General features: G+C 57.0%; 1 protein-coding gene across 1 annotated transcript in view; it reads left to right on the forward strand.

Annotated features, from left to right (window-relative positions):
• Positions 1–16023, forward strand: part of EBF3 (EBF transcription factor 3) — a 112639-nt gene that overhangs the window by 62577 nt on the left and 34039 nt on the right. The window contains 2 exon segments of the mRNA XM_039835923.1: positions 12228–12309; positions 15486–15603. Of these exon segments, the coding sequence (XP_039691857.1) occupies positions 12228–12309; positions 15486–15603 (200 nt within the window).

Genomic DNA, 16023 nt, shown 5'->3' on the forward strand with positions numbered 1-16023 from the left:
GGCCAATAGAGGGTGTCAGCAGAGCTTTGTCAAAATAGATCACAAGCATGAAGTTGTAAAATTGCAATTTACAACAAAAAGACTTTGGGATAACGGGCAGATCTTAGGCATGCTAAATACATGGCAAATATTTAGAGAGGCTTTGTAAGCAATTTAAATATTGTTAGGGGAAGTCGCTCGGCATCTGTGGCGCATCCCAGAGGTAGAGGAAGAAATGTATCCCATCAAATGGTAAATAGTCTATTCCAGATGATAAAAATGTCCTCTGGCTGCCAGCGGACAGAGTTAAACTACCTGGCCAGAGGCGGCCTGAACCCGCACCCAGGACCGGGCTGGCGGCCGTTGGCGTGCGCGTCCTGCCTGGCGTTGTAGTGCGGCCCGCGGGGCGGGCCACCGCCGTCTCTGTCGGTTTGTCCTCACAGTTGGGATTCCCCGCAGGCCTCGGGGACCCGGGGACAGTGACGGTTGGTCTCCGGATCCCCCTGTGTGGTGGGAGCAGGGCGGGGTCAGTGCCTGGCGGAGCCGGGTCGCGACCCCGCAGGCCGCAGCGCCCGGTCGCCCGTCCTGTGCAGCCGAGGCCACTCATTTTGTTAAAGGTTCCGTCGTATATTAATTTTAATTTTAAGTTGCGGCGTGTGTGCTACAAGGTGACGCCACTGGCATTTTGATTAAGGATTTTATACACGGAAAGATTTTCATTATCCGCGCTCCCAGAGACGGCGGCCGGGCTGCCCGGCCCGCAGCTGTGGCGTGTGGCGTGGGCCGGCCGCGAGGTGCACCCCGGCCGTCTTCTCCCTCGGGTGCCGTTAACGAGGCCTCTTACTCTCGGGGAAGGCAAGACTCTCCACCGCTAGAAAGAAGAAAAAGCACGGTGGCTTTTGCTCATTTAATCTTTGATTTCAGGAGTGCAGCAGGAGCACGTGGAGTCACTGAGTGACGGCAGCGCGAGCCAATCGGAGCGGCAGGGGCTGGCCCCTGCGTTCGCTGAGTGGCTGCAGTGGCGTTGTGTGCACACGCGACATAGCCCTGGGAACAGAAGTTCAGGAATGCAGCTCCTTTGTGTGTGTGTGTGTGTTAAACAGGGTATTTCATAGTTAATTCATCCTGGTCGCTTTCCTTAATTCTTTTAACATCTGCCCAGATTAGGGCGAGGTGTCTAGTCATTAAGATGTGAGTGAAGAACGCGCCCCTGTCACACAAGTAAAGGGAAACATTTGCGAAACTCTCAGGGTGCGCGGACGGCCACTCAGCTGCCGGGGGCCTGCAGAGGTCAGGGGTGGGTGAGTGGGGACGGAGCCCCTGACACAGAAGTCTGCTGGCTTCCAGAGTAAGGTGGGCGACCCCCTTGGGGAAAGGCCTGTCCGGAGCTTGTTTGCAAGGGGGAGCTGAGTGCTGGTGGCACGCGGGCATCGGCCGTGCGAAGCCCTCTAGTGGATGCTGGTGGCACTGCGCTCCTGCCTGCCACCAGCACCTACCTCGTCCCCCTGGACCCTAAGCTGCGTGTGCACTGGTCCCATCAGGAGGGCAGTGAAGTGGGGGAGGGGCCACAGGGCCGTTCGGGGGCTTCCCTGTGGGCTCCCTGCACAGCCGGGCTGCCCATGGCCCAGGGCTTGACACGCCACGTCCTTTGCAGAGAGTGGACAGGAGCCTCCTGCGGGTGCCGACCTGCCTCGCTGGGACGGATGCTGACGCTTCAGCAGAGCAGAAGGCGCACAGGGCTCCTGTCTGGCGCCCTGCAGCCGCCTCCCCTCCCAGGGCTGCGGGGGAGGGGCACGTTCCCTGGGGCATTTTCTCTGCTGTCACTCCCCTGGCCCACGCTGTGCCATCTGTAGAGTCCTGTGTACTCTCTGCTCACACTGGGGTTCTGATAATTCTCTACTTTTTTTTTTTTTTTTTTTTATTAATTGCAGAATCATAAAATATTTTAATTTCAAGGTTAGCAATTTTCTCTTGCATACTTAATTTATAATTAGCTGGTTTATAAACCTGTTCTGCGAATATAATTTTACTGTTGCCAAATGTTCTTCATGAATAATTAAGGGCAAATCCCTATTTATCAAATTATTAATATACCTAATAGCCTCGTTCCCATAAACAATGCACCGGAGCTGGATTTCAGGAAGACCTCTCCCGGGACCTGGAGCCGGTTCCCACCACGGCCAGGGCCCGCTCTGGGCGTCCGCACAGAGGGACGCTTGTGCTGTGTTGATGTCACGGCTCCCGGCCTTCTTTCCTGCACAAAAGCGCAGGTATCAGTAGCCGGGCAAACACAATGGCCATTCAGCGTGGGACTGGCCTCCGCGGCCTCGCGGACAATGTCGTTACTTGTTCTGCACTTTACCAGGAGCAGCTTTGGAGGAAACGTGGCAGATGAAACCGTCCTTTCAGCCTTTAAAGGTTTCTCTGGCTTCGCCCTGCCCCCACGAGTAGCGTCTGCCATTGGAAGAGGGGAAAGCGCGTCGTCCGTGTGAGTTTGGCCGTGAGGATGTGGGGAGCCAGGGGCCCGGGCCGGACGAGTGAGAGTCGGTCCTGGGGGTGGAGGGAGCACCGTAGATGCGCCTCTGCCCCGGGGGGAAGTGGCGGGTATCACGCCGGCCCCGGGGCCCCCCGCCTCCCGTCAGCGCCTTGAGTTCACGGGGGACAACAAAGCCATTCTCCTGGCACCAGGGTCCCTCGCCCTCGCACGCCAGCTGGTCCGCAGCACACACTCAGCGCACACCTACCAGTGGGTCTGAGCAGCGGGACGACGAGCAGAGCCGTGACGCGGGGGGCGCCAAGCGTTCCGCGCAGCCTTGCGGGGCGGAGCAGCCGGGAGTTTGCGAGCGCGGTCCGCCTGCTGGCCGCTGGGCGCGTCAGGGACCGGGCGCCCGTGACAAGCGCGGGAGCAGGCCGGCCTGGCCGGCGGCGAGCCCGTCTGTGGGTGCTCGTCACCGCCCCGGAAGGGGACTGGGGCCACGCTCCTCTCTTCTCGGGGCTGGCACGCGGGAGCCCACTCGCCATGTGTGTGCGACTCCGTGTGTATGATTCATTCCAGAGCAGTTTTAGTCCTCATAAAATATTCATTTTGGTTGTGCAGGGCCCTGTAATTGCTATCTCTCACCCTGAATTATTTATACCTCGCACAGACTGACAAAGCTTTGCCATGCGGCCCTAGATGAATCAGAAACACGGGTCTTTGCTGCCAACAGCATTATAGTCCCACAAAATATGGCACCAACGTCATTCCGGGCTGCCTCATCTCTAAATCCAGCTTTTCTTGATTTGACATTTTCTTTACTCTTCCGTCGTCGCAGTCGGGCAGAAAGGGGCCTCTTAACTCTAGACAGCAGCCCTTCTCGCCCGCGTTTCCGCCGCTGTGCTTCAGAGGACTAATGCGTCTTTATTGCCCACACTGTTTTATGCTCAGTAACAAGGCAGTGCTCGGGCTCACTTTAGAGCCATATATTATACATTAGCGATAAAATGATGCAAATAGTCCTGAGTTCTCTTCAAACAGATAGTGGAGATCAGCCTGGATCTAGCTGCTTGTCACCAAGACAGAAATAAAAGGTGACGGGCGACGTTGGGCCGAGACGCCACCCGCAGCTGCGGGCTGTGCGCAGGCCCCGGGCGGGGTCCCGGGTGCGGCCGGGGACGTGCTGGGCTTCTGTGGGCAGAGGGAGCCGTCACGCCCACGCTCTGCGTCCCTGACGCACCCTCTGTCCACCGTGCGGCCTCTGCCCAGCCCGCGCCCCCCGCGTCTGCAGCCAGGCACGTTCCAGCATCGAGCGCCCCACTCACACTGCGTGTCACAGTCCCCTGTGTGTCAGGAGGGGGCCCAGTGCAAAGGGCGTGGGAAACACGTTCGAATATTTAGGGAACCCGCGTTCAGACGAGTTAGGCGCGGGGAGGTCCGGACCGAGCCGCTCCCAGACCTCTCAGAACCAGACGGGAAAGCAGCCCAGAGGGCTCGGAAGGCCGGGAGCGCAGACAGTGGCAGCCTGCAGGGCTTCCGGGGAAGAAGCCCCGGGTGCCGAGGGCTCCGAGAAGCGGGCCCGGGGGGCGTTCGTGCTTGCAGCTGCTCGGGGCGCGGGGAGCCCGGCCAGGGTCCCCACACTTGGGCACCTTGGTCCTTCCCCGAGCCCCAGGAAGGGACTAATTTATGGCCCCTGGCTCATCAACAGAGAGAGGCGACGAGAGAAGGCTGGGTGCCGTGCCGAGTAATGGATGACCTGGACACGCACTTCTCTTGTATTTGTTGACACGCAGGAGTAATGAAGTTAAAGCTTCACACACATGTGCCCCCTCATTAAGCTGCATTACCTGCATTAAAACTAATAATTGCCACTCAGAGCTGTGCTCCCATTAATCATTTATAATGTTTTAATAAGTTTTTAATCAGGACCTAAAAGGCTAGAGAGGCCGGCGTAGGCAGGTATGACACTCGCGTCCCGTGTGCATGCACGGGCTTGACTTAAAATGGGATTTTTTTTTTTTTTATTTTTTATTAATAATTCAACTCGCAAAGAAGGTAGCTCTTAATTGAGCGACTGAGATGAAACAATCGTCTAAGGAAAATTGGCCGAAACTCACCCCATCTGGAGATTGAATTAGGGGTGGGGGCAGGAACGGACCCACAGGAAGAAAACCTCGTTCGTTTGAAGCGGTCTCTGTAACCAGGCTTGATCAGAGGCGGGACAGTCCGTGGTCTGGGAGCCCCGGACCCTTGTCACCTCTGCAATGGCGAGGCAAGGCGGCAGCCTGGAGCGGCAGCGGCAGCGGCAGAGGCCCGGCCTTGAGCGCAGCAATCTCGTCGCGGAGCCCCTGCGAGCATCGCTGGCGGGCAACGGTCTGGGGCATCTGGCGCAGAGGCAGCGTGCTGGCATCTCTCTCTGAGCAAGGCTCAAATGATCAAGCAGCAGCTAAATAGGGCCGTCAGGCCAGCGGGGCGTTTAATGAAGCCGCCAGCCGGGCAGAAGCAGCGACTGGAGATTGACAGCGCGCTGAGCTGAAATACGTCAGGCGTAGCCGTAAAGCGGGCGTGGGAGGGGGAAGGGACCGGGCTTGGGGGCCCCCGCCCCAGCAGCGGCTGCTGCTGCGCCAGCGCCTCCAGTGCCCGGCGGCGACTTCTTCTCAACAATTAGCCTCATCATAGCTGTAGTAGGCGATATTTACCCCACTTCCGAAAAAATGCTAAGCGGAGGGCCCCGACAACCGGCGGCCCGGCGGCCGGCAGACGCGCGACCGGGGTCAGCCAGCTTTCTAATCTACCCGGCACAACAGCATGTAGACATGTTAAACCACGGAGAAAAGTTGAGCAGCAATTCATTTTCCCGAATTCCCGGAGGAGGCTTCGTTGATCACCCCGGGGAGTGGAATCAGGACACGGCGGCAAAAAGCTAACCATCCATCGATCTCCCCACCGGCATCGTTTTAATGAGAATCATTGCAGAAGTACAAGATCACGGTATCTGTAAGTGCCTCTTGACAGCCGCTGCTGAAATTGTGATGAAAAGAAAAACCATTATAGCAGAAATTTAGCGATAAGGCCCTTCGGAGGGACGGAGGGGCCTAGCGTGGCTCCAGACCGTGGAGGGTTAATTTTCTAAACCTAATAATGTTCGATAGTGAGGTATTTGTCAGGAGATAAAGAAGTGATAGAATCTGGGCAGTGGGTCCCTCGGTGATTGTAGTACAAATATTGTTAATGCAGTGTGGTTACTGCAGCGAGGGGCACTGAGGTAGCTTCGTCCGCCCGAGACAGCCCGTGCTGCCGGGCAGCGGGGCGTCCAGACAAAGGCCAGGGGGGCGCTGAACCGCGGGGCGAGCCGCAACCCCTGCCTGTCGCGTTTACACGCAGGACAGCGCACGTGCGGGGGACGGGGCCCACGGAGCACGGGGGCCCACCGAGGGGGGGCCGGGCGGCCCAGACCTCCGTCCCGGGGGAGGGGGCCCTCACAGAGGACATCTGGGCACAGCTGTAAAAGCCAGTGCCGTTACCCTCTGCCCCCTCCGTGATGACGTCACCGAGGCACCACAAGTGTATGAGACCCATAACTTGAAATGTACAAGAATTTAATAAGTCTGGTGTTAAAGCGATTTGTCATGGCATATTTGAAGAATAAATCAGACTAATGGACCAGATTTTTCCTCCCGTCTGGCATTAGAGAACGTGAGCCCCGTAATAGCTAATGGCAGGAGGGGGAGAAGAGGAGAGGCCTGGCATTAAGACCCTCGCATTTTGGAAATCCGATACGTATTGACCTGTGTACTATCTCAGAGCACAGATCTGATGTCAGCAGAATGCAGGCGTGTATCGGAACTGCTCATTACAGGGTTTGTGAAGGAGGCACATTGTCTCCAAGCACAGGACCCGATCAGCTAGGATTGCTGAGCAATCAATACTGTAGCCACTGATGGCCGGCGTGCGCCCGCCACAGCTGCGGCCACTGCTTTCGGGGACTTCCAGTAATTAGCAGGGACTTCGAGGAAGCACTCCACCGGTCACTTTCTTATCAGAGAAGAGTCTCTTAAAGGCTCTATCTTTTAATTTGAGGCTTTAACTCTTTCTTTCCAGGAGTGCAGACACACCGGCAGAGCCGCAGCCACGGCACCCCGCGGGGGCAGGCCCTTCTCTCTCTGGGGCTGGGGTCGTTTTTGTCACAAGGGGAGGGAGGTGTGAGTGACATGGCTGGAAACGGACCATTTCGAAGTGCGCATTCACCGGCACCCAGGATGTTCCCAGGGTGGTTCAGCCACCAGCTGTCTAGTTCCAGACATTTTCGTCACCCCACAAGGAACCCCGAGCCCCTCAGGCAGCCCCCCGACACTTCCCCCCTCTCCAGCCCCCGTACCCACCAGTGGGCAGTGACTTTTACAGCCAGGTTGGTGTTCCATGCTCACTTTTTTTGTCATGGCTATAACGTATTAAAATATCCTGGCTTTGCCTTCACAATTCAGTAACTAAAAAATGGGGGGGGGGGGGAGAGAGAAACAGTGATAATAAATTGTCTATTTGAGACCTCAAAGCTATGTCAGCGCCTTTGGCAGCTCACCACAGGCCTGCCAAACTTTTAAGGCCGCGCGCGGAAACTATGCGCCGCGCCGCTTCGTAGGATAAAACTGTGGTAAAGAACCTCTGCGCTGGCGGAAAACGACGACGCGCCACTCATGAAAGAGACCAGCATTTTTTCATTCTGGCTTCGAGCTTCCGGTATGCAGGAGGCGAAAAACGCGGTGACTTCTACGACTGAGCTGGGGTTCAGACCGGAGGGGCCTGCGAGGGGGCCCGGGCTCTCGGCGCTGAGTGGCACCTCACCGGTGCCGAGGTGGCGGCCGAGGAACCCTCGTCCTGCGTCGCCCGGCCCCTCGGGCTTGCTCCTTGAGCGTTCTGTCACTCACGCTTTCAAGCATCGTCAAGACCAACCCCGCAACCGTCTAAAAAGTAACAATTAAAAATTTTAAAAAATCCCTGCACGTGGGGTTCCTGAGATGCTGAGAATCGGCGATTTCAAACGCGTGCCATCCACACGCGAAAGGCCAGCCGCTGGAACCGCGCGAGGCGCCCGCTCCCGCCCCCGTCACCAGAGCGCCCCTGACTTTCCAAGGAGACAGTCTGTTTCTCCCTTGGCCAGAAGGAAGAAAGCATCGCTATGCGACTGAGGGCTTCGGTTAGGGGACCAGCAGGGGTGGCAGGGCCGGTGGCGAGGACGCGGGGCCGCGGCCGCCAACGCTTGCCGGCGCCACGATCTCCGCAGCGGTCTGCCACTGCTAGGTCACAGCTTTTGGTAAAAGTGGCAAGTTCTTCGCTGCCGGAACGGGAGGCAGAGGCACGGTGTCAGGTGAAACGGTCTCCTCAGCTTTTCCCTGACAAACCAAATTCATCCCTTACGTAATTGATAACGGCCTCGGCCAATTATTCTACACATTACAATACACAGAGGCCCCCTTTGCAGGCTTTGTAGGGCTGTAATTAGCTATGCTAATATCCCCTTTATTGGCCCTAATATCGCCCAACACCTTTTGCCATCCTGGAACCCACTGGAGCCCCATGGCCTGTCAGGACCGCTGATTATTGAGAAGGATGGCTTTAATCAAACATAATTGCGGCTAATTTTTCTCTCCTGCTCTCTGTTGCCAGCGCCGAATGCTACGGACTCCTTGATATTCCATTAAATTACAATTAAACAGCCTCCTTTGTTTCCGATTGTCCTGAGCAACGCCACAAAGTTGTGTAGCCGCTCGAAGGAGAACTGTTTGGTCCTAATTGCCTGCTCGCTCACAAAGGGCCAATTTGCACGATACCCCTGTAGAATTTAAACGGTTCATAATGTAATGGATATTACACAGGAGCCTCGCACTACAATTAAAATGATTTTCATCAGATAGAGAAGCTCTGGGTAATCAGCTTCATAAAAGTAAATATAAATGAACTAATTCATAGCTTAAACACACAGAAATGGAGCCGACTTTGAAATTAGTTGCTGTGGAGGGGGCCTGCCCCTCACCGCGTGACACCTAGACTGGGTGCCTCTTATTAGTTCGGGGCCTGGAAGGCGTCTCGGGCCCGCCGCGTGTCCAGGAACGCGGGGTCGTTTGAGCCGACTCTGGCGCCGACGCCGCTGGGACCAAAGTTTGAACTTTCTTCAGCGGCCGTGGCTCTGTGTGGAGCAGGCGTGAGGCCGTCCCCCCGCGCGGAGGGCGGGCTGGGACTTTCCAGCTCAGACTCTGGCTGTCAGTTGCTGGACCCCGTGGCTCCCTGGTCACTGCCGTCCCAGGCACAGGCGCCGGGTCCACGTTCGGGGGGTGCTGGAACGTGCCCTTCTCTCGCGAGTGGGTGGGGTCTCCAGCTGGCATTCCCTCCTGTCCCCTGAACACCCTGACGGGGACACTTGACTTCAGAAGTGACGAGAGCACACCTGCCCCCCTCCTAAGTGCCCCGGAGAACTTTCCGGGGCCCTGTGTGCCGTTCCTGAGCAGAGCAGGACTGGGGTGCGCTGGCGGGCGTGCGGCCTGTGCCCCGGGCTGCTGCCTTCTTTCCTGCCTGGGAGACACAAGTAAATAAAGCCCATATTTCAAGCTTGATTTACTCTCGTACCTGCTGTGGAAGACGATGACTCTTTAGGGAAATAAAGACAGGGTCAGGGGATTAGTGTACATAATGGTCATTTTGATGATGGGCCAACAGCTGCAGCGGGAAGCGCACGGCGCACAATTAAGCGAAATGTACTAATGACGGGTTAGGGTTTTTATCGTCTCTTTGCCATCGAGCAGCAGATCCATGTTTAGCAGTAATAAAGAGTTTATTGGTGTTAAAGCCAAAGATTTTCTGACATAGGAAAGATTTTTCCTTTCATAACAAGAGTATTAAATCCTTTGTGTGCCAGACCCTGGAAGTGAGCTATGTAAAGTGGTCGTCAGATATTTCTTAGGAAAACGCCAGTTAAAGGGCAGTTGAGTAAGTGGTGGGAATTACTGTTTGAGTTTGCGCGTGGGGCGTCCGCTTTCCTCACCCGCTCCCCAAGCACCGCCCCAGCGCACGTCCCTGAGCACTAGCTGGCGGGACACGTACGTGTGCCCCACGTGTAACTAGACAGCGTCAGCTGTCACGTGCTGCTGGCCGTGCTGTGCCGTCCACCCTGTGAGGCTTAATTGGGTCCTCGAGTTAAGTGTAACCCAAACGAGGGTGAAAGTAAGCGTAAGGCTCCCTTTCCCCCTGTCCCAGCAGTTGTCACCCCTTACTTGGTTTGCGTGCTTGGGACTTGACGGCTTGAAAGGGGTTCTGCTGTCTGGGGCCACACACCACAGACCCGGCCCAGCGCCAGCCTTGCTGGAGACGCCGGAAGACGAGCAAAACTTCCATGAACACATCCAAAACGCACGTGCATGCGCGCACCCATGCACATGTACGTGTGCGCATGCACGTGTATGTGTGTGCACACGTGCATGCGTGTGCACGTGCACACACCCGTGTCGATGCATGTGGGCACACGTGCACATGAGCGTGTGCGTGCACGTGTGCGCTGCGCGAGCATGCACGTGCGTGTGCACATGCATGTGGATGTGCGCGTGCACACACACACACCTATACAGGCATTCATGCACACATGCGTGCACGTGCCTGCACACACACATGTTTACATGCATAGGCACATGTGCACACACATGTGTCTACATGCACATGTGTTCACACACACACATGTGCAAATGTGTATGCATGCACGTGTGCGCTGCACGAGCATGTGTGCACATGTGAATGTGCATACGTGTGCACGTGCGTGCATTTGAGTGCTAGCATCTGTGCGTATGTGTGTGTGCACTGGTCCCAGAGTCAACCCTGGAGAACACTTGGCGTTGACGGGGCTCGGCACCCAACTTGGCTAACCCGCACCTGATGGCAGGTGAGACCCGCGCCCTGCGACATTCGCAGCCGTGCCCGGTCAGACCTTCCAAACCTGCCCTGCTTGCTCGGAGGTGGCAGGGGGAGCTGGCTAAGCAGACGTCGAGGCATCTAAGGAAGCCTCCTCTGGTTGGGGGAGAGCTGACTGTCACAAGAGGGGCTCCGAGGCGGCCCCGTGCAGGCCAGCAGCCTCCCAGGCGGCGCCTGCTCAGATTAGCCGGGTGGTGATGTGTGGCATAATTGCACCGCGTGGCCGTCCCCGAAGTGAGGACCTAATTGCCTGACAGGACGATGACTCTGCCGCCCTCACCTTGTTAGGCCCCTTCCGATGCAGCGCGAGAGCCGCGTGGCCGCAGGTGCGCCTAATTCACCTCGCCCAGAGCGCGTGGGGTTTAATTGCACGGCGGTTGTTAGGAAAAATTGGTGGGTGGAGTATCAAGTGACTTACTGTGTGCTGGCGGCAGATGGTGTTAAGAGGCAGCGTGAGCCAAGCGCATAGGTGAGGTGAGTTAATAAAAGATGTAAATTCCGGCCTAAAATAGCGAGGCCCTGCCGTACGTGAGGACGTTTAATTAAGTGGCCGCTCTTCTCTTCCCATCAGTCGGGTTTTTGCCCTGGCGAAAGGCGTCAGGATGCGTCGGGAACGCGGTAGAGAGATGGCTCAGTCCGCCGAGGCTTTTTATTTTCGGATACGGTCGTCGTCAACACGGAACAGCACAAGGTCGAGTTCAAGGAAATCACGTGAAACTTCGTAGAAACTTCGTGGTCATCGAGTAGGCCAGGTGCTGTTCGGAGAGCAGATGGAGAAGACCTTTGCGTGGGGCCTTGCTGGACAGGACACTTAGACCCCCAAGGGAGCGCATGTCAGCGTAGAGATGCCACCGCCTTGGCTCACGACGGATGTGGCCTTCTCAAGATGAGGCAGAGAGGGGGTGCAGAGACAAAACCTCTTGTCTCCACGGTTGAGTCACAGCGAGGCTCCCGCTGTCCGTACTGTGAGCCAGAGTTTCTGCATTTGTCACCGAGTGTGCGGGAATGGGGAGGCCAGCATGATGCCGTTTTTGTCACGGCCTCTCAACATGCGGCCAGGACCCCGGAATCCTCATGCCTCAAAGCCAAGGGCAGAGCGTAGTGGGACGCACACCATGCTCACATGTGCCCTGGGGTGCCTGCGCGTGCCGGGGTGCCTGCGCGTGCTGGGGTGCCTGCGCGCGCCCCGGGTGCCTGTGTCTCTCCTGCCCTCCGCCGGGTGGCAGTTACATCTCCACAGCAAAGGCATCGATTGTCGCCATAAACACACACATAAATCTTTGCAAAATGCATCGTAGCCCCTAAAACAACACTCCCACACCCTTTCTTCTCTTAAGAGTTGTATTTCTTGTGACTTTTAAAATCCGTCTTTAGAAGCATGTTTACCTCGGCAGCGGTGTCCTCTGGGGCCGCCAGGTGGAATGCAGCAGGAACAGGTAAATGAGTTTCGAATAAACGAGGAATAATTGCTCAGGATGGGTATGTCCCACAGCACAACTTATCCTAAAAAAACTGCCCGAAAGTCAGGTTTAACTAGGCGTCCCAGGTTTTTATTTGCTGCCAGCCCCTCTGGGGCGAGTGTTTGCTCAGTGGTTAACGGTCACTCGTGCAAAAACCTAGGCAAGAAATGGCCACTCCAGGCCACAGTTGTCGTCCCAGAACTTGGAAACCCATGACATCGAGCCGTGTCCGCCGCGGCCTCACGCACGGAGGCGGTCTGTGTGGCCGTCTCCACGGCCCCCCACGCGAACGTGTCTCGGAGCGTTTGTGTCTTTTGTCTGATGACCCTAACAAATATCCATCTTTTGTATTTCCGTAGATTCTTTCTAAAGTTTTTCCTCAAGTGCAATCAGAACTGTTTGAAGAATGCGGGCAACCCCCGGGATATGCGGAGATTCCAGGTACGGCTCCCCGGACGCGGCCGCGGGCGGCCTCGCGCAGGCCGAGCTCTGACGTTGCACGGCCTTTAGTGCTCAGGGGCTTGGGGGCAGCCAGAACCGGTCCGCTGGCTAAACTAATGCTCTAATGGTGATCTGGCGTCTTCGCTGTGCCGGTCCCAGAGCCCGGTCGCGGCCCACGGGGCGTGGAAACCAGCTCTGAGGACACGGCCATGTCGTTGCCCCGGGCACGGGGAGCACCCTCGGGGTGGGCACTCCGGACGTCCCGGCCCGGAGTGACCAGGGCTGTAGGTTAACCAGGTTCCCACTTGTTTTCTACCATGGTATGTCCCATGGGTGTGTCTCAAAAGGACTGTTTTAGGATTTTCTCTTCCAAATAGAATCTTCTTAACATTGGCGTCTGATTTAGCCCGATTCCTCTGTTATACGTGGCTGTCCAGGCCCCATTGACGAGCATTGGGAGCCCATGCTGGGGGTCTCTCAGGGGTCAGTCGGTTGGTGGATTTTCCCATGGGGAGAGCCACAGGTCAGCCTGTCGGGGATACGCAAGGCCTGGGCCCCCCTCGAAGGGAGCCACACCTGTCAGATGCAGGCCTCTGCAAATTCCATATTCTTCTTGCCTTTGTGAGTGATTTGAAGGTTACTTCAAGATGAAGGGTGTTCTGCACACATGATGGATTATTTTGCTGATTTTAGTTGTAAAAATATTCTGGGCTGGGTCACGAAACTGCTGCTGGTCCCTACCAGCCTGCGAGGAACTTGCCTGCTGATGGAAGTGACTGCCAGATGGGATGAGTTCACCAGCAAGTTGCTCAAGGTGGTTTTAGAAATTTAACTTCTGCTTCAGTCTTTTAGGGAAATGTGACATCTGCCCTTACAACCAACCAGCCAATCAGAGAAGGGTCTTCAGGCTCGCCCAGGCCACGCTCTGAAGCTGCAGGCAGGGTCTCTGGCAGACAGTTGGGCCTGCATCCATTTGTCTTGCACAGGCCTTCACAGGCGCCCTCGATCCATCTGAGCAGAGCCGAGTCACACAGTAGTTCATCGACGGCCAAACGCAGCATCAGTCACAAGTGGAGCCCTCAGCTCCTAGAAAGACTTCCTCCGGTCTCTCCAGCTAATCTCTCTGCCTCTCAGAGGTTTAACCAGACTTAGCAGGAGGTCAGGGCTCGCACGGCGCTTCCAGCTGGTCTCACAAGCCGAGCACCTTTCCGCAGGTGCGCCACGGGCCTGGCCACGGCCGAGGAACAAAACACCGCTTGTCTGTTTTCTTAGTTGAACTACACTCTTTTCCCTTGGTGACTGACCCATATATACATGACAGAGCGGAGACAGTGCCCTTCATTTTATTTCTGCCTTTCTCGTTTCTTCAGCATGTCATGCTCTAGGAACTTTAAAAGGGTCAGGCAGTGTCTCAGCGTTAGTGGTGTGTCTGTGCATCCCAGGCAGGCATATGCTGGCTCCTTCACCCCAGGGCAGGGCGGGAGCAGCCGTGCGTCCTCTGGGCAGAGCGGCCAGGCCCCTAGCGGCGCCCGGGTGGTGTCAGAGCCTCCCCCGACCGGGGCCGGGGAGAAGGCCGCCTTGTGGGCAGCAGTCAGAGAGCATGCTGAGGTATCCAAATCAACACCTGGCAGTATTTCGAGGTTCAGAGTGGCCTGATGGGGTGGAGGCCCCCGAAATTTTGGCAGGGCCCATGGGAGAGACTCGTCAAGGACGGTTCCCCAGCAAGACAGCCCCTGGGGGCGCAGTGGGTACTGCCCCCACTTCAGTCTGCCTGTGGGGCCCGAGAGGTTTTTAAATGAAAGTTGAGTTACTAACATGCATCCGTATGCACGTATGCAGGTCTGACTTTCGTTGGACCCTTAAACATTTGACTTATTTATTTTTTTACGAATAAACTTGCTTTAGAGCAGCTTTAGGTTTACAGAGACATTTCTCAGACAGTGCCGAGAATTCCCACATAGGCCGGGGCGCCCCACGATTCCCCGATGATTAGTGCCTTGAGCTGTGTGGCGCGTTTGCTGCACAGGAGCCGATGCCGGTGCATCTTCCTTTGCTGAGGCAGCCTCGGCTCTCGTAGGCATTTTATGGGCGTGTTTCGACACACACAGCCCAGTGTGGGGGGCGGATGCGGACGTGAGCCCCGCTGGTGCCCCACTCACCCGCTCACGCTGCACGTCTCTCTGTGGGGTGTGTTCCCTAGGGGTGCTGGCCCTCCCTGCTGCCCACACGCGGCAAAGCGCCAGGCTCCCTGCACCCCAAACCCAGGCCCAGCCCGTGAACCTGCTGTGAGATGCAGACGGGACCCTGGGCCCCTGTCTTTGCCGTTCCAGCTGCTCTGGAGAGAACGTGCCACACAGACGCCCCTCCGAAAGGGGAATCGCCAGGCGGGAGTGACTTTCCGCTTCCCGAGTGCATCCGGGGTGCCACGCGGGGATGCTTGTCCCAGGGCCCCTGGGGCGGTGTGTGGGGTCAGCGAGGCCGTCCCCCTCCCTGCCTTGGCTGTCCTCGGGGGCTGGACGTGGGACGGGAAGCCTGTCACTCCAGCAGAGAGGACGGTCCCTGGGCACATCAGGTCCTCGCACCCTTGCAGGGGACTTGAGAAAGGATACGGTCCCTGGGTCCCTCTCACTGTTCACACTCAAGTCGGCCTTGGCAGAGGCGACCAAGTTCATGACCAGACACTGGATGTGAGGGGGCGTTTGGATGGCAGAGTGTGGGGCGTGGAGATGCCTCCGATTTCTGAAGCCTTTTTTTCTTGGCAACTGAATTCTCACAAGTTTTCTAGGGAGGACGGTCTCAAGCGGACTAAATTTTAATTAGCTAAACTATCTAATCAATATGTGAACAGATCGATCAAAACAGCAGCTTTAAAATGAGTGGCCAGAGGGGGTGTTTCTGAAGCTAACGGCCGGAAGAAGGCGTCTCTGACTCGAATTCACTTGTTAGCATCACAGGAGATCGGACCGTAATCAGGGAGCAGGCTTCGAAGAGCAACAGCGGAGTCAGAACCGAACCGAACCGAACCGGACGCCGTGCCGGCCTGCGGGCCGTGACGGCCTCCGTGACAGCCTCTGGGGCGGCCAGGCCGCGGCCTGGCATGCCGGCGGCTCGGGGCGCCCTACGGGCAGTGGGACGCCCTGCTCCAGCCCCGGTTTCACATCCGCTTCGTCCCGCAGGTGGTTGTGTCGACCACGGTCAATGTGGACGGCCACGTGCTGGCCGTGTCCGACAACATGTTCGTGCACAACAACTCCAAGCACGGGCGGCGGGCCCGCCGCCTCGACCCGTCAGAAGGTACGGCCCCTTCCTATCTGGACAATGGTAGGCACACGTTGCATGTCTTTCGCTTTGTGACGCTCTTTAGTTGATTCATGTCGACTTACTTTACTCGTCCCGGCCCCCTCGCTGGCCCGGCCCCTCACCCGTGCCCGGCGGGGCCTGGGTGCCCCCCCCCCCCAGAGTGGCCGGGGCAGAGTCCTCTCCGCCTCTCGCTTTACGGGGCGCAGCTCCCCCACTCACCTCGCCCGCCCGAGCCGCCACCGTGTGTTGGTTGGTTGGTTTCTAAGCTTTGTTTTGCTTAGAGCGCTTCCTGAAATTTTAGTTTGTTTGGTTTCGTTTTGGCTTGTCCAGAGCCCCTACCCGCAGGGTCATTCCCAGATACATCCCATCCCATGAGCTCAGAATGGGCCTGAGGACTATTTCCTGCCCCTGGGC

This window comes from Pteropus medius, unplaced genomic scaffold (genome assembly GCF_902729225.1).
Source record: "Pteropus medius unplaced genomic scaffold, Ma_sr-lr_union100, whole genome shotgun sequence".
NCBI classification, from domain to species: Eukaryota; Metazoa; Chordata; class Mammalia; order Chiroptera; family Pteropodidae; genus Pteropus; species Pteropus medius.